Source organism: Octodon degus, unplaced genomic scaffold (genome assembly GCF_000260255.1).
Source record: "Octodon degus isolate 3935 unplaced genomic scaffold, OctDeg1.0 scaffold00146, whole genome shotgun sequence".
Lineage (NCBI taxonomy): Eukaryota > Metazoa > Chordata > Mammalia > Rodentia > Octodontidae > Octodon > Octodon degus.
Genome location: NW_004524722.1, coordinates 3,170,130 through 3,188,440, shown reverse-complemented (window position 1 = coordinate 3,188,440; position 18,311 = coordinate 3,170,130). Strand labels below are relative to the sequence as shown.

General features: G+C 41.3%; 2 protein-coding genes across 5 annotated transcripts in view; one reads left to right on the top strand and one right to left on the bottom strand.

The window, feature by feature from the left end:
* Positions 1-6,194, bottom strand: part of LOC105743653 (short transient receptor potential channel 2-like) — a 27,222-nt gene extending 21,028 nt beyond the window's left edge. For 2 of the 3 annotated variants that reach the window (XM_012517094.2, XM_023702135.1), the window contains exons 1-2: positions 6,135-6,194; positions 878-1,052 (exon numbers count right to left, since the gene is read on the bottom strand). In XM_012517094.2, the coding sequence (XP_012372548.1) occupies positions 878-922 (45 nt within the window). In that variant the 5' untranslated portion in view covers positions 923-1,052; positions 6,135-6,194. The other variant, XM_023702134.1, reaches the window with a different exon arrangement.
* A 43-nt stretch (positions 6,195-6,237) lies between these two features.
* Rnf121 (ring finger protein 121) overlaps positions 6,238-18,311 on the top strand; it is a 78,118-nt gene continuing 66,044 nt past the window's right edge. Inside the window, exons 1-2 of one of the 2 annotated variants that reach the window (XM_023702049.1) lie at positions 6,559-6,628; positions 12,706-12,818. Coding sequence is in view for 1 of the 2 variants with exons in the window: in XM_004641953.2 (XP_004642010.1) it covers positions 6,566-6,628 (63 nt within the window). In the remaining variant the exon portion in view is untranslated. Of the gene's footprint in view, positions 6,629-12,705; positions 12,819-18,311 lie in introns of both variants that reach the window. The other variant, XM_004641953.2, reaches the window with a different exon arrangement.

Sequence of the window (18,311 nt, the reverse complement as noted above, 5' to 3'; positions counted from 1 at the left end):
AAAAAAAAAAAAAAAAAAAAAAAAAGTAATCTCAGGGGCCAGGACTTCTCTATATCCCACTATTCAAATGATACTGCTGCAGTGGACTTCTCCACCAGTAGCCAATGGCATCCCTTGGAAAAGATCATGGTAAGAGAATGGGAAAAGAGTAGTAGTAAATGGATATAGCAAAGACAACAGAGAAGAGGACAGGAGGTCTCTAAAAATCCCCACACTGGATCAACCCTGGATGTATGGCCAGTCAAAGGAGGAATTACCAAGGAGGAGGAGGAGGCTGAGATCACTCTTGATGGTGGTTGTGATACCCTCACAGGTCAGAGATGGCTTTGCTTTCAATGACACTGACCAGACCATCCTTCTGGGACCATTATACAGATGTTGGGGCTAGGGACTTGTCAGCTCCCTTCAAACTATGGGTAGAATTCTGAGGGTGCTTCTTTTTTCTTTTTTTAGTCAAAAAGAAAATCTTTTGTTTGCTACACAGCTCTGACTCATAATGATCCTCCTGTCTCATCTTCCCTAGTGCTGGGATTACAGGTATGTGCCACCATGTCCAGTTTTGGTAGCTGGCACGGTATGCCCAAGGTTCTGGAGCCAGCATAGCATGTGGTACAGGAGATTGAACCCCAGTCCTTGTGCTTGCCAGGCAAGTGCTTAGATGCCTGAGCTATCTCTCCAGCCCTAGGGTGCTTCTTTTTCACAATCAACTCCAGGGAACACTTCTTTGTGCTTTCAGCATTGTTCTGGAAACCACCCAAAAGCAAGAGATGTTTTTCTCTTTAGATTTGGAATCCCCAGAGAAGACACAATGGCCCTTTCATGAGATTGGGTGTTTCCTGTAAGTGGAGCTAAATCTCTAACTTGTGCATTAATTTACCTGAGAGGAAAATGATACCACGTGGCTGATCTTGACAGGAGCCATGACAGGTCTACCAGCTATCCAAGTACAAGGCAAAATGCTTTCTTTCAAGATTTCTTCTGTTACCACTCTGGTACGGCCTATGTTTTGGTCTCATCAGTTTATAGAAGAACAAGGAGTCCTCACATTATTCCTGAAAAAGAGCAAAAGAAAAATAAACTATTTATAGGTTGGACACAGTTGGGTAGCTCATGCCTATAACACCAGCTCTTGAGAAGCTGAGGCAGAAGGATCACTTTGAGTTTGAGACCACTCTGAGCTATATAGTAGTTCAATTACATATTGAGACCCTTTCTCTTTTCTTTCAACTAAAAACCACTGTGACTATTCCTCTGATTAATAGGAGTTATTTATAGTTGTTGGCCTCTCCTTTTTTCTTTCTTTCTTCTTTCTGTCTCTCTCTTTCTTCTTCCCCTTCCCTTTTCTTTTGTTTCTTCCTATGGTATAGCCTCAAGCATGACGCAAGGTAAGTCATGCGATATATCCTTAACCTCTCAACCATTACTGACAACCACCATGAGCCTGATAGTGTGGTGAGCAGGGAACAGATCTGGAGCACCTCATAAGACTGCAACAAATGTAAAACAACTGGAATCCAACCTCAAAGCAACAGAGCAGCAAGGATAAAATACATTAATATGCTAATATTGGATTTGTACCTAAGTGAGCTCCCAAGAGCATGAATTGTACCTTAAATCGTTCATCTTTAGATTCCTAGAGCCCAGCACATAGGATGGGAAACAAATATTTAATTATTTTTTTAATATAAAATTAGAGAAAATGTTTATTGTCATTTTTTGGAAAATCTATCTGAAAATGTTCAAACTGAATCTTTTTTTTTTTCAAAGTTTTATAGATAAACAGCAATGAGACAGTTTCAAATCAAATCGGAAGTACAGTTTCAACAAATAATACACTGCATATATTCTTCTTAGTGGTTAATTGCTATACAAGATGTGGACATGATAACCTATTTACAAACACCATTAGAACAAATCACTCTATTCATTAAGAGAATGTAACTATATATCTATCCTAACCACTTTGAATACACAGATACAAAATGGACATTCATCTGTATACCCTTTTTTGGTTAAGTTCCGTTATTTGAATATTATAGGTGTGTAAACTCAGCAAAATATTCTAAAAGAGTCCAGTAGCCCATAATAGTATTGGGTCTTCCGCTTCACTGGCAATGTCAGAAATTGTTGACCTGAGTTCCCTACAGCTCAACATAATAGCATGGCTTTACTTCTTATATTTCGTTTTTATACTTTTCTGCTAGATGGTTAAGACCAAGGTAAAGCAGGACCTATGCAGCAAGAGTTGTAGTTTTTGGGTCTGATAAGGTCAGTGAAATTCCCTCAGGATTTATCCTGAGATCCTGTACCTCAGATTGTAGATCCTTTGTCAGTGTCAGCCATGTGGATGAGACACAGCCATTGCTTGGCCAATGTACTCTCTGTGAAAGTCTGAGAGAATGTTTTCTCACCATGTGACTCTCCTTAGGCACACTCTACATCCTCGATCACTTTTCTCTTTGGCCCCATAATTTCCTTGATCAGAAAATTTGGGACACTACCGAGGTACATGACGTTACAGTACAAGTTCTCATATGTCCTGAGTCTTAATTGACCTTAGAAGGCTAGGGCCAAAATGTTGGCTTTCCTTGCAGCCCTCCTTTTTCTCTAATTTTGGTCTGCAAACTTAGGTTGTTAACCATCCAGAAGACAAGCTTATTGTTATTACCATACAACTTAGGCTGTTAAGCTTAACCTCACTATCTGTCTGCATATCAAACATCTCAGGCATAATATGGAACAGGTATTTTTCATCAAGTATTGATATGTTGAACTTTAAGTCCCTACAGAATATGATAAAAAACATTTAAAAATTAGAATATATTTTAAAAATAGGCATAAAGAATTACATACTTCTTATGTTTACACATAAGTCCAAAAATCTCACCATATACAACCTTGAAGCAGGACAGTCCCACAATATTCCTTTTCCTGTCTCTTGCTTTCATTCACCACCCCCTTCTTTTTGAACAACCATCTACCCAAGAGACATCATAGCAGCAACTGGCATGTCATGACAAATATTTAATTAGATATACGATACAATTGTCTTTTGTTCTGTTTAATGAATCATTTTAAATTAACTTTTGGTTAGTTATTCCTCTTTTATATGACTTATGGATGTATGTAACTCCCTTGCTAACTGGTAGTACTTAAATTTTTAAATTTTTTTTATTTTAAGGAAGGGTCCACAGGGTGTTCAGGGTCTCATTACTAGACCAGACTTGTAGTGACCCCGTTTACAGCCTCCCAAGAGCTGTGATAACAGGCACATGCCACTACGCCCAGTCTCGGATTGCTGTCTCAGCGTGTCCCAGGGACTGGGCCAGCATGGTAGGCAAGCAGGCCCAGGGATCACCCTGGGCCCTGTGCCTGCTTCCAGGTGCTTTAAACCACTGAGCTATTTGGCCGGCCCTAGTACTTAAATATTACTTGAGCCTGACCCCTCAAAACACCTAAGACAGAGAGGTTTAATTGGCCCTTAGTTTAAGAGGATTCAGTCTGTGGTAACTGGCTTCACCCTGGAAACACATTGGCAGAGGAGTGTGGTGGGGCAAAGATGCTTAATTCATGGCTTTGAGGATACAGAAAGTGAACAGGGACAAAACAAAGACCCAAAGGCCAAACCACCATAATCCACCGAAACCCAGTCAATTGACATCCCATCCAAACTACTACAATGTATATCCAAACATTTCAAAAATCTGAAGGAAAAAAAAGAAAGGATATTTCACCTGCATATGTTTGTCATTTGATGTGACAAATTTTACCATTTCTCATCACCAACAAACAGATGTCTGATTCAGCCAGTACCCAAACCGCACTTGTGGCTCTGAGACTCTATAAGTATTAATTTGGCTGTTTAATTTAGTTAATATTTTTGGGAATTGTCTAGTAGGTACCAGCACTGTAATAGGTGCTGGATACATGGGGTGAAAACACATACAAATATTTGCATGAAGTTCATCATTTGTCAAACTGCTTACTGTTCACAAGGGATCAAATTCTTTCATATATCGGGCCGGCCAGCTCAGCAGACTAAAGTGGCTGCTTAGGCAGGGCGCAGTGGATGGGGTTCAGTCCCCAGTGTGGCATGCCAGGCCTGCCCCCGGGGTGCACTGACACGGCAACTGAGACTGGGCGTGGCAGTGCTCACCTGTAATCCCAGAGCTTGGGAGGCTGAAAACAGGAGAACCACTGAGTCTGATCTACATAGTGAGACCCTAGAGACCCTGTCCTAAACACACTAAAAAAAAAGAAAAAATCTGTCAGATATCTTTGCCCTTACAAAGGCTGTTCTTGTTTTTTTTTTGTATTTTTGCATGTTTGGCCCAAGTTCCCCCTTGTAATGGACTGAGGTTTTTGAGACTATGGATCCTTTTCATGCTCACCTCCTGCATATCAGAGAATAGGCATTAGTAAATATCCACTAAAAGAGTAGTCCACAATCCAAATCAGAATTCCAGCAGAAATTTCTGGCAAACATGACAAATTCATCAATAAATAACATGTTAGAAACTGCTAAGACAATTCTAAAAAGAAAGTGCTAAGAGTCAGGATATTAAATCTTTTGAAAAAAATTAGTCACTTAATTAAAACATACTGTCTATAAAAACTAGTAAATAGATTCTAGAAACAGACTCATAGATAGGAACTTACATGGGGCCAGGGAGATGGTTCAGTGGAATAAGTGCTTCCCTGGCAAGCGCAAGGGCCTCAGTTCAATCCCCGGTTCCGCCAAAAAAAAGAAGAAAGTAGACCCTACCTTGTAATGTATTTAAAAAGTATACCCCAGTGGATTAAAATATGAATAACAATACCTGAAGATAACATAAACCAGGTTAAAATATAAATTGCTAAACCAGAGATACTTATCCAGAATACATATTTTTATTTATTTACTTATTTATTTGTATTTTAGGGAAGGGTCTACAGGGTGTTCAGCATCTCACTACTTGATAGGTCTCCTAGTGATCCGCCTATTTACAGCCTCCCAAGAGCTGGGATCACAGGCGCTGGTCACCACACCCAGTCTCAATTGCAGTCTCATCACCCCGGGGATCTCCCCCACCCCTGCGCCAGCTTGCAGAGGCTTGAATCCGCTGAGCTATTAAATTCAATTATTATCTGTGTTATTTTATCTTAAAAAAAACAAAACAACGAGGTAAATAAGAGCATACTCAACAATGAATCTGCAATGACTAGATTAGTGTTCATAATCTTCTGTTGATAAGTTTCATGTGATAATTTTTAAGTAAATCAGATGTCTGTAGATGGTATCAATAGTACCTTTAATTTCTGGTTGGCCCCAAATAAAGTTAATTGGCATTTTAGTCTTCTGTGAATCCACAGGATTATCCCAGTCCTATTCACTCGCTAGACACAGTCCTGGAGATGTGTGAGCAGGAACTACAAGCTTATCTGGTATCTAAGTCAGAAGTACAAAGAACAGGGCCTAGAAAAAAGTCACGGGGGTATAAGAAGGGGTAGGGCAAAAGAGGATGGCGTTCAGTAAGAAGGGTATAGGTATGAGCTGCGGACGCAGGATGTGGGAATGGAAAGTACCGTGATGTGTGAAGAGGCCAGACAACCTAATTAAAAAGCAGTTTGGAGCTGGGCGTGGTGGCGCCCACCAGTAATCCCAGCACTCAGAGGCTGAGGCAGGAGGATTGCTGGGAGTTCGAGGCCAGCCTAGGCTACAAAGTGAATTGAAGGCCAACTTATACTACATAACGAGACCCTGTCTCAAAAAGACCACACACACACACACACACACACACACACACACAAAAGTAAAAAAGCAGTCTTGATGGCCACACCTTATCATTTACGGGCACTCCCCTTCCCATCAATAACCCGCAACGCTCCTCACCCAGGACCTTGAACCTCAAGGAATCACAGACGACGTCTCAAACTGGCACCACAAACTTTCTCCCGCCAATGCCGCCCTCTCGGAAGACCTCGGTCTTCTGACTCTAAAGAGCCACTCTCTGCCTCCCGAAGCTTAAGAATTCGTTCTGGGGTCTAAAGAAGTTACAGTTTCTTGAGAATTGATTCCCATAGAGTCAAAAAACCAGGTCTACAGCCAGAAAAGTACACGTAGAAGAATTTTTTAAAAATCTATTCTCACTCACAATTCTCCGGTCCCAAGAGCTCAGGGTAAACTTCCAGGTCGTATTCAGTGCATTCTGGGAAATGTAGTCCTTAATCACAACGCCTCGCTCGTTAGAGCCCAAGTGAGGGAGCGTCGTAAAATTTCTCATTTAGGGGCTTGCCCCTTTGGCTTTCCAAACTGGGACTTGATGAAATATTTGCACTAAAAATAATACAAGCCAAAATTTTCATTGTCCAACAATGTCTTCTGCCGAAGCTTGGAAATGTACAGGATCCTTCTTTAATAGTGAAGTGAGTAACAGGTAGATGGTCTCTTAGTCTCTGACAGGTCTCCGCCATCTTGATGCTCCGCCCCCTCGGCTGGAGTCCACCTCACCGATTGGCTAGGGTCCCTTGAGCGGCGGAAGCAGCTGGCTAGCGCGGGTACGTGGGGAGGGGGCGAGCCTTGAAGATGGCGGCAGTGGTGGAGGTGGATGTTGGAGGAGGTGCTGCTGCGGAACGAGAGTTAGATGAGGTAAGGGGATGAGGAAAGGGGAGACCCAGCCTGAAAATGAAAGGAGGAAAAGTGAGGTGTTGGGAAAGGGAGTCCTAGGAGTGACGGGAGGCATCCTGAGAGACAAGAAGGTGGTGACAGGGGCGCGGGTGCGCGAGGGACTTTTGACTCGGGGACCCCGTGGCAGTCGCGAGGGTATAAGATATGCAGTGTCCTCATGGGTGGACATGGAGGGCAGGGAGAGCTGCTGGGGAAGTTGGAGTGTTAGGATTTTGGGATATTACTTGGGGGTCGTAGGGTAGGACTGCAGGGTTGACAGGTGATTTAAGAGTTAGAGGGGCGTGGACTCCTGCGAGAGGCCGGATTTTCAGGTTTTGAGGGGACTCAGCTTGCCATTCAGGTCGAGGATGCAGACTTGGAAAGTGCTTATGTACTAGAGTTGCAACTTTGACTTATTTTTACGTAGGAACTATTTTATTGTTTATTCTCGCATTTTAGGACTTTGTACAGTGATCTGTGTTCAATAAAGTTTGGTCAACTAAAGAACGCATGAGTTATTGTATCCCGGAAATCGTCCACTCACTCACTTAACAAATACTAAATATCATCTTTGCATTGGGTCCTGGGCGAGGTGCTAGGAATAAAAAGAGACCCTCCCCTCGTTAAGACCACAGAGTAGTGGTGGGAGACAGACAAAAAGACCAGTAATCGTGGCAGCAGAGTAGAACGGTGGCACTAAGAAGGAACCACTTCAATTTGGGCTAGACTTTCTTGACTTGTTGAATCTAAAAGGATGAATGATAGTTCCTCGTTTTTATTTATACATTTACCTTTTATTTTGAGACAGGGTCTCACTAAGTTGCTCAGGCAGTACTTGAACTTGTGGTCCATCTGCCTCTACTGTGTCCAGCTTGTTAGAGTCGTCAGTCATTATCTCTCTCAGTCTGTCTGTCTCTGTCTCTTTCTCTTTCATTTTTGAGTTCCCTGAAGGTGAACTTTTAGTGTTCTGATGGTATTTACCTATTTAATAGGAATTTCACAACTGATAGATTGAATTACCAGTGGTCTTTGAAGGACTTCTGGGAGGATGGAGGCATGAGTTTTAAAAGAGGCAGTGAGAGAAAGTGAGAAAGGAAAGGGGGAAAAAATTCTGAGGCCTAAGGGACAGTGAAAATTAGGGTTGCTTGTGGTCTTTCAGTGGACAGCATATGGGATAGGAGGAAAGGTGATTGCCAGGGGTAGAACTAGTGGGATCTCTGAGGTTAGAATCTTAGAAACCTTTGACCTTCGTGGAAGGAGAGTTGGGAGAACTGATGATGAAGCTCAGAGAGAGGAAGTGGAATTAGGAAGCAAGGACTGTTATTCAGTGGTAGGTTCACTTGGTTGGTATAAATATTTGGGATCATAATAGTTGAGGGAAGAGACTGAGAAATTGGCAGGTGGTCCAAGCACAGGAGAATTAATTTAGGACTGTAGTTCCCTATCTCCCAATCACTGGAGACTAGAGGTGTTTGAGTATTGGTTGGTGAGGGAGGGTGGTTGTGGAAATGACCTTCAAGGGCCCTTCTAGCTTTATGTTGCTGTTATTACATTTGGCTGTAGTTCAATAAGATATATTTGAAAGCACCTGGAAAAGAATATATACTGTGTTGAAGTTATTACTTACGGTTTGTTAGTTGGGGGGTTTCTTTTAGACGGTTGCATCTGTCTCTTTTTAAAATTATTTATTTATTTGATATAGGGTCTTGCTACGCAGCTAAGACTCAGTGATCCTCCTGTCTCAGTCTCCCCAGTGCTGGGATTGCAGGCATGTGCCACTACGCCTGGTTTTGTGGCTGGCACAGAGTGTCTGGGGTTTTGGGGCTGGCACAGCAGGTATTACAGGGCATCGAACTCGAGTCTTTGAGCTTGCCAAGCAGCTATCTCCCCATGCACATTTGTCTCTTTGAAAGAAAGATTTAGTTATATATATCAGGGTTAACAGAGATAAAGAGCAAAAGTTTTAGAAAAGGAGAAAAATGAAAATTTTCATTTAAGACATTTTCATTTAAGACATCCTAATGTCTGGAAATTCTATAGAAACTCATTCTGTCCTTCTCTGTGTGTGTTTAAGAAAGTACTTCTGAGAAGCAAAAACAGTCTTCCCCTTCAATCTGAAAGAACAGAGATCTGGTCTGGCAGACTTTAAGTTGTGTGTGCAAGTTTCCCTTAATGTCTACCTACTTCTTTCTGTTTACCATTTACTAGTGAAAGAGTAGGCAAAATAAATCATTTAATATGGAGTTATGGGGCTCTACTGTGTGTTGTGTATTGTGAATTCAAAGATGACTAAAACAGAATCTTTTATAATTCAGTAAGGAGATATGCAAATAGCCTATTACAGTGCTAATAGATAATTGCTGTACAGGTGCAGTAACATAGGAAGATAAGAACTGCAATCTGAGGGCTGGCCATATAGCTCAGCAGACTAAGTGCTTGCTTAGGTAAGCCCAGGGGCCAGGGTTTGATCCCTGGCACCTCATGCTGTGTCAGCCCACCCCTGGTTGCACTGAGCCGGTGATGGAGTCCGGGAGTGGTGGCACACGCCTGTAATTCCAGCACTAGGGAGGCAGAAATTAGGAGGCTCAGTACAAGTCTGAGCAGCATAGTGAAACCCTGCACACACACACACACACACACACACACACACACACACACAAACACACACAAACAAACCTGCAGTCTGCTAGGGGAACTCATTGGTGTCTGTATGGTAAAGATGGGTATAGGCATGGTAGCGCATGCCTGTAATCCCAGCACTTGGGAGGTGAGGCAGGAGGATTGCTGCAAGTGTAGGCAAGCCTCGGCTACATAAAGAGTTCAAGGCCAACCTACACTATACAGCAAGACCCTGTTTCGAAAAAAGAAAAGAAAACGTGGGCTTCTCTGCCATAAAGTAGGATAAGCGCGAGACATTCCTAGGTAAATGAATGCACCTGAGGCCATATTGTTAAGTGAAATACATAAGATGCATATGTGTAAATACCACATTGGTTTTCTGGTGTGAGAAACCGAAAGTGTAAATAAGGACCAAGATGTATAATAGGTATTGTGGAATAGGAAATAAATGTTCAAATAGGGAGGAAAGAAGGGCGGGGGCAGGAGGAAAGGAAAGAAGGGAAAAGTAAAATGAAATAAAATAACAGAAGGAAAAAATGGAAGCAGTGCTTTGTAAATAGGGGAGGAGGGGTTGAAGGGAGGGTAGAGGAATGAGAAAAGAAAAGGAGTCAAGTTATATCATGGACAGGTACAAATTCTCTATGATGAATGTGATCATTTTGTAGATCTAAAATGTACTAATATGGGCTGGGGAGATAGCTCGGTGGTCTAAGCGCCTGCCTGGGAAGCACAAGGACCTGGGTTTGATCCTTGATACTGACGGCCCTGGAACCCCAGGCACACCATACCCGACCCTAGACTCGGCATGGTAGCGCATGCCTGTAATCCCAGCATTGGGGAGGCTGAGACAGTAGGATCACTAAGAGTCTGAACTGTGTAGCGAGACCCTGTATCAAATAATTAATTTTTTAAAAAATAATGTACCAGTACAATCTGATTGAAGAAAAAACAAGATAAGGTGGGTTTGAGCTAAAAAAGTAAAGATTGAGCTTCCCAAAAAAGCAGTGATTTGCATGTGACATCAGAGTTGCTCCCTGTTGCACTTTCTGCTTGGTTGCTAGACCCTACTTTAGAGCCTAGTATATTGTACCTGTTACAATCAAAGGTTACAATGAAACATAGTATAGGATGCAGTTCATTCATTTCTTTCCTTTTGGGGAGGCTGATTTCATCATTACTTTCTTGAGAAGCTGAGAGACAGTTTAGGCATTGTTAGTAATTTCTACGTGAGAGGTGACTAGCAAAGATTTAGGAAAGGCTGCCTAGATTGGTGATGCATTCCTGTAATCCCAGCACTGTAGCACTGAGGCAGAAGGGTGGCAAATTTGAGCCCAGCCTAGGCAATGTAGTAACTTAACAAGACCCTGTTACACACAAAAAAGAAGAGAGCTTGTTGCAAAGGTCCTGTGTTTGATATTGAGCATGATAGAGATTGAGTCCTTGCCACAAACAAGCCCATCCAGCACGTGTAAGTTGTATGTGTTAGATGGTGTTAACCCCATCTTGTACGTGAGGAAGCTGAGGATAGTAAAGTTAAGAAGCTGTCCCAGGATTTTATAGTTTGTGAGTAAGGAAATACGGATTCAAACCCAGCATAGGCCACAGTTGTGCCTATGCTGTGCTGAGCCCCTTGTTTCCATTTCTAACTCTACTATCTGTGCAGTAGGATTAGGTAATTTAAAATTGCATGGCCTTAATTATCTTAATTGGTGCAGTATATTTGATGAGTAACTGAGATTGAGGATTTTTGAACCACAAATTCTTTTTTTTGGTCTTTTTAAAAATCTATTTATTTATTTGGTACACGGCATGCAGTACTGGGGTTCAAACCCAGGTCCTTGCACTTGCCAGGCGGGCACTGAGACCACCAAGCTATCTACCCAGCCGCTTGTTTGGTCATTTTGACACAGAGTCTCACTATGCAGTTCAGGCTGGCCTCAAATTGTCTTTGTATCTCATCATGGCCCCAAATTTGTAGTGATCCTTCTGTGTTAGCCTTCTGAGCGCTAGGATTACAGGCATGCGCCGCCACCCCCGAACTCAAGAACCTTGAGTTCTTCAGGTTCTCCTACTAGTCCCTATTTATAATTTAAAAAACTAAGCTTCCTAGAATTCTGAGAGCAACTACTGAGAGGTGTCACTAAGATTTAAGTCTATATTTTCAGATTCTGAAGTGTTGGTTGCTCCTCAATTTAAATATCCAAACTGCAGACAAACAAAGCAAGGAGCTCTCTTTTGGCCCTCTGATTAAATGAGCTTTCTGTTCCTTCAGTGCTCTCTGTTCTTTAGTCCAGTCCTACCAAGCATTACTGTAATTGTCTGTCTTTTGCACTAGGCCAGTGGTGAACCTATAGTACATGTGTTAATTGTGTTTTTCTTTTAAGACAAAAGATGTTAATTTAGTTTTTGTAAACTAAAACCTCTGTATTCAGGTTTAATCGCAGCATTGGCAGTTTGTGTTAAATAAGTGGGTTTTAGATTGCAGTTTGCCACTCAGTCTCCGAGATCAGAGGAGATCGGGTACATTCAGGATGGTATGGCTGTGGATTGCCACTCAGCCTCTAAAAGGTTTGCCATTATTGCTCTAGACTAAACTTCATGAGAGACTAAAGTTAAAGTCTAGCTTGCTTATTCTCTTCATTCAAAATGTGCATATGCTAGGCACCTGACAAGTATTTGATGATTGTTTTTGACTAGTAATAACAGCTTTTATTTAGAACTTATAGCATCTCTATGATAATTGAACTGTTGGTCTAAATCATGTTTCGGGCTCTTTCTGGCTATAACATACTGTGCACATTTCTGATCAATCAGTCTTTGTTGGTGCTTTCTGGTTTGTGTAGAATACTTCTTTCTAATCCTTCCCGTTTTTTAGAGTGCTAGCCTAAGGCTCACTTAGTTTCTCAACCTTCCTAATATCTACACCTCTAACTTTTCCCTTGCCTTTTATATTTTTCTCTGTGAGTTTGTTCCTTCATTTATCAATGTATTCATCAAACATCTGAACACTGGGCTAGGAGGCTAGCTCTGTGGTAGACAAGAGGCTTGCCTTATATGTAAGGCCTTGGGTTTGATTCCCTATGCAATGCACAATCACAAGAAGCTCTTCTGAAGCACCTTTCCCTCAGTACCAGACATTGTGCTGTTATGTCAATACCAAGACAGATAAAGTATAATGCCAGTAGTGTAGATAGAGGACTGATACATAAGCAAAACATATGTTACGGGAGCTGTTACAGTGTAATGGGTACCTTGAGTACATCAAGGAGGAAATGACAATGCAACTACTATCTCCTTTCCAGCCAGGTTAGTTAAACTGGCAGGCAGGCTGTGGGAGTTCCCATCCACTGCTTCAAAGCAGTAATCACTGGTTTGTTTGTTCTTTTTCCCTCCTGTGGCTCTCTCCCTGTAGACGTCTGATATGTGTGCCTTGTTTCCAGGGATTTTCTTCCCTAGGGATTCTTGGTTCAGGCCAAGATCTTATTGAGGGATTGAGGCATGTGTTACAGAAGCTCCATCTTGGATATGTGACTATCTTTGGGCTTTTTTTAAGGTAAGTAAAATGATTAGTAGCATTATAGTATATTAGAGGGAAAAAATAAACACTACAGTAGTAATAAGATACAGACCCAGATCCTAGAGTAAGAATAGCAAGTTTGTTTTATCCTAGAGATAACCAGCTGATGGGCAATAGATGCCTAAGAAGAGTATGTTGAAAGTCAGGCATGGTGGTGTATGTCTGTTATCCCAGCACTCACGAGGATCATTGTGAGTTTGAGACCTGCCTGAGCTACTAAGTGAGATCACAGTCAGACTGAACTGCATATTGAGACCCTGTCTCAAAAAGACCAAAAAAAAAAAAAAAAATGTGTTAAGAAGTATTCTGAGGCCAGGGCACAGCTGAGGGAGAATGCTGAAAGTACAATAATACAGAGAACTTACTCTATGCCACGTGTTTTATATACATTGTCCAGTACTGTTGTAGGTATTATTATTGTTATCCCATTCTACAGAAACCGAGGTATAGAGAACTTAAGCAACTTGTACGGCATCATATAGTCAGGTGACTGATCTGAAGTTCAAATCTAAGACCATGATCAACAGACCAAGACCATCTCTTTAGTGTCTCATCCAAGAGCATCTTTGCTTTTCACTTCTCTGGGCAGTAGGAATACTATCTACTTCCTCTCCTGTTCCACACTGGACATACCTTTCTACCATATATGTATGGGATTTTGTTTAGAGTTGATTTTGATATAGGAGCAATGTAACTCCCAACCTGGTAGATATCAGATGTGCTGAGTTTATGGTCTTGCAACATTGAGGAATGAAGTGGTGAACCGAAGCGGGGGAGGATAAAGAGTTTATTGGAAATAAGAGGAAGAACAATAACTCCTGAATTTTCAGGAGGGGTCCCAAATGGGTGGCTACCAAGGCCCTTTGTCAGTTGTAATTTATACAGCAGTTACAATATGGGTACAGTGTGGATTAAATTGCAGTCAACCTATAGGATACAAGTATAGCTGCTGAGCTCTAATAATGCTGTGGTAGGGAAACGAGTCACATGGAAGGGTACATGCAAAAACGAAAGGCATTTTTGTGGTAGGGGTATCCAGATGCTGTAGGCAGCATCCTGGGGGGTCTGATGCTTATCTGGACTTACTGGACCATGTGGTGTTATTTATAGTAGTTTCAAATTGCTGTTTATCCCTTAGGGAAGTATGTAGATCTGGCCATTGCCTTTTTTTTTTTTTTTAAAGTGTTTTGAGATAGGGTCTCACTTTGTAGTCCAGGCTACTCTTGAACTCAGGATGTAGTCCAGGCACTTGTGGCAATTCTCTTGTCTCAGCCACCAAGTGCTAGAATTACAGGCATGTGCCACCACGCCTGCCATTGTGCCATCTTTTTTTTTTTTTTTTTTTTCCCTGTATTTGCTACAAGGTCTACAGAGTCTTACTACATAGATTGGACTCATAGTGATTCTCCTGTTTTCAGCCTCCCAAGTGCTGGGATTACAAGTGCGCACCACCATGCCCAGTCTCAGTCAATGTCTCAGTGTGCCCTGGCAGCAGGGCTGGCAGGATCGAACCCTGGCCACTGTGCTCTGCCTAAGCAGATGGTTTAGTCTGCTGAGCTAACAGACTGGCCCTCATTGTGCCATCTTGATGTCTATTTTTGTGCAGACTCCCACCATGAGGGCCCAATCTCTCTCTGACTTCTGTCTAACTGTATTAATTTCTATCTAACTTAAATGTCTATAATAATTTGATTGAGATAATGCTATTTATTACTCCCACCAGTGTGTTCTCCCTGAAAGTCTTGTTCATTCTTATTTCTCTGGTGCGTGGCATAGATTATGACTCATTGTATGAATATATGAACTTGGGAAAGGTTTCAACTATCTAATTTAGTTCTTTGATAAACTTATAGACTAGGTGAATTTAGAGGGTATTTGCAACTTTGAAAGTTCTGTCTCCCCAAGTTTTACTTTGTCTTGTGTTTCCTGCAGTGCCTATTAGATATTAAAAAATAGTAATCAGTGAATGAAGGAATGAAGATTTAATTATTTTTAATAATCTTTGGTAATAATACTAGGATTAAAAAAATGCTGTGATGAAAGAGGGAAAAATGGTATTGGAGGAGTAGACAAAAGGGCTTAGGTACAACCTTCAGTTCTGTAACTTTTGACTTTGAAATACAGAGTGCTGTTCCCTGATAGATTCCTATCTGGTTTATAGTAATGATGTTCCATGCCCAGCTCACCTTTGTGGCTTAATATAGCTCATCTATTTCCAGGTGGTATTTAAGATGTCATCTGGTTAGTAAAGGGGGATAGGAGAGAAGGAAGGAAAGATGAAGAGGGATGTTTTAACTCCTTAACTGAGGGAACTGCCTTTGTGGTCTTTGTACGTTTCTCAGTGCCTTGCTCAGTGCTTGACATGTAGCAAATCTCAGCATACTTATTGAATAAGCAAAACACCTGTAGGTATGGGTTCCACTCAGGATTGAAGAAGAATGAACTACTTTGCCAAGTTTAACTGACACATTTAGTATCTTTACTTGGGGTCAGACAGTAGCCCTATCATTATTTTCTATAAAGGGCTTATGAAGCATCTCTGTTTAATTAATACCATATTGTTCCTTATGAGTGAGTCATGGGCACAGAATCTGAGGTCTTACTTTCTGCTCCCATTGTACCTGTAGACATTTCTATCAGCACTTATCAGGTTTCACTTTCCCCATTAGGCAGTGAACTCTTTAAGGGACTAGCACCATATCTTTGTGTTCCCAACACCTAATCTCGCATAGTGGCTAACATAGAGTAGGTATTGAAATGTTTATTGAACCTAAATTTTAATTCTATTCCATCCACTCATGCTGGAACCCCCTAGTGGTCACCCACTCTGTGTTTAAATTCCTCTAATACATACCTTTTTTTTAAAAAAAAATCCTCTAATAATAGGTTGTCTTTTCCAAGGTCCGCCTACTCCCTCTTGGAATACCTCTGCTGCATTATTTCTTAAGATCGGGTTGGAATTCTTATTTCTGCATAGCTTCAACTTTTTAGTCCTTATCACATCTTTTTCTAGATTCTGCTTGCCATTTCTGACTTTTGGAGACACTAGCACTGTTAGAGAATGCCTCAAGAAAATGTTAATTTGGCACAGCTGATGCTTTTTGGCCTGAATGCTTATTCCATGGAAGCTGTTCTCTTTATTTCTTGTGTTTTCCCTTCTTGAAGTCATTTATTATCTGTACTCCTCAGAGGAAAGTCTGTAAGTAAACATAAACTCATTAGTTCCCTCTAAAGTACAGTTTCCCAGGAGGATTCCTGACTCTGACTATGGGGCTTTTGGTCCTGGGTAGCTGGGGGGAGACTGGAGAAAGGAGAGGCAGCGAGTGTAAGTCCTGCCCCTCCCTCCCTCCCCCTCCCTCTTTTCTCTCCTTCCCTCTCTCCCTGTGTGTGTGTGTGTGTGTGTGTGTGTGTGTGTGTGTGTCTGTTTGTCTCTCTCTCTCACTCATTTAATTATGTCAAGTACTTTGCTTTTGGAAAATTGTGAATGAATGAATGACCATTTCTGTTTCAGGAGTTTATAGTCTAATGGGGAGAGGAATCCCTCAAGTGTTAAGGTTGATGTTAGTGCTGAGCTGAGAAAGTTAGATATCTTTATGCATTCCTTTACTCAATTAATGAGTGCTAGTGTATGCCAGTTACTATGCTAGAGACACAGTATGAAGATATAATTCTTGCTTTCAGGGATATCACTAGTCTTGTAGGGCAAAACAGACATGGGAACAAATTGTATATTTTAAGTACTGTAGTGACACAGGAGGAGAAATGATGGGCCCAGCTTGGGAAATCATTAAAGACTTAATGGAGAGGACACTTGATTTGTTACTGAGGATTAAAGATAGTCAAAGTCTGTGAGGTATAGAAGAATGGCCCAACAAAAAGAAAAGATATACATAGACTTGGAGGCATTAAGCAACATGCAATATTCTAGAGTATAGGTTAAATGTAGGACGGTAGAAGTAATGAGATTGGAGAGGCTTCTTGAACGTCATGCTAAGATGCTTGGGCTTTAGGAAGCCACCAGCTTTGAGCAGAGGAATAACGTGACCAGATTGGTATCTCTGAAAGCTCACATCTGGTAGAAGTGTGCAAGTTATTTTTGGAAGGATCAGTTTGGTGGTAAAAGAAGAAATCAGTTAGATACTGCAGAGATCTGAGCTTGAATAAAGAATATAGAAAAGTGAGCACGTACAGAAATAGTGAGCAGTAGTGCCTCTTGTTTATGTTTTGCCCTTTTCTCTTGCCTGATCCATTCACTCAAACATCCAACATTACATTTATCACAGTATGTGTAGTTTGTACTGTTTATTCATTTTGTCCTTCAAATATAGAAGCTCCTAGACTTAAGATGATGATATGGACTGTTGTAAATTGAAAATGTATTTCATACCCAGCTTAGTGGTGCATGCCTGTAATCTCAGTACTTGGGAGACAGAGGCAGGAGGATTGCTGTGAGTTTGAGGCCAGCTATGAACTACATAGTGAGACCCAGTCTTAAAGAACTAAAAATAAATAAATAAATAGTTTCATACGCCAGCACAGGATGCAGTACTGGGGATCAAACTGAGGACCTTGTGCTTGACCCTTAGACCTCCAGGCTATCTCCTCAGCCCTGTTGTTTACCCTTGTGATCACATGGATGACTAGGAGCTGGGAGCTTAAGTTGCTGTCAGTGCCTAACATTACTAGAGCATATCACATCACTAACCTAGGAAAATAAAAAACATTCAAACTTTGAAGACTGATTTCTACTGAATGCAAATGGCTTTCATACAGTGATAAAATAAAAAATTATAACTTGAACCATTGTAAGTTAGGACTGTCTCTACTGTGGAAATCAGAGTGTAGAGTCCTCAAAAAACTAAAACTAGAGGTTCCATTCAACCCAGAAATTCCCCTTCTTGGACTCTTCCCCCCTAAATTCAAAGCATCATACTATAAAAGCATACAATATATGCACACCCATGTTTTTAGTGGCACGGTTTATAATAGCTACATCATGGAAACAGCCCAGATGCCCACCAGTCGATGAATGGATAAAGAAGATGTGTTTTTTTATACAATGGGGTGCTACTCAGCCTTGAAGAAGGGTGAACTTGAGACATTGCTATGTAAATGAATGCACCTTGAGACTATACTCAAGTGAAATAAATTAGAAATATATGATGTAAATACCATGTTGTTTCTCCAGTGTGAGAAATCAAAAGTGAAAATAAAAAATAGTCCATGATTAAGTGCTTGGTTAGGCAAGCGCAGGGACCTGGATTGATCCCTGGCACCACAGACTGCACTGACCTTGCCCTTGGATGTGCTGAACCAGCCACCAAGACTGGGCATGGTGGCACATACCTGTAATCCCAGCACTGGGGAGGCTGAAAATAGGAAGATCACAATGAGTCTGAGTTGTATAGTGAGACCCTGTACCAAATACATTTAAAAAAAGAAAAGAAAAGAAAAGAAAAAAAAAAAAAA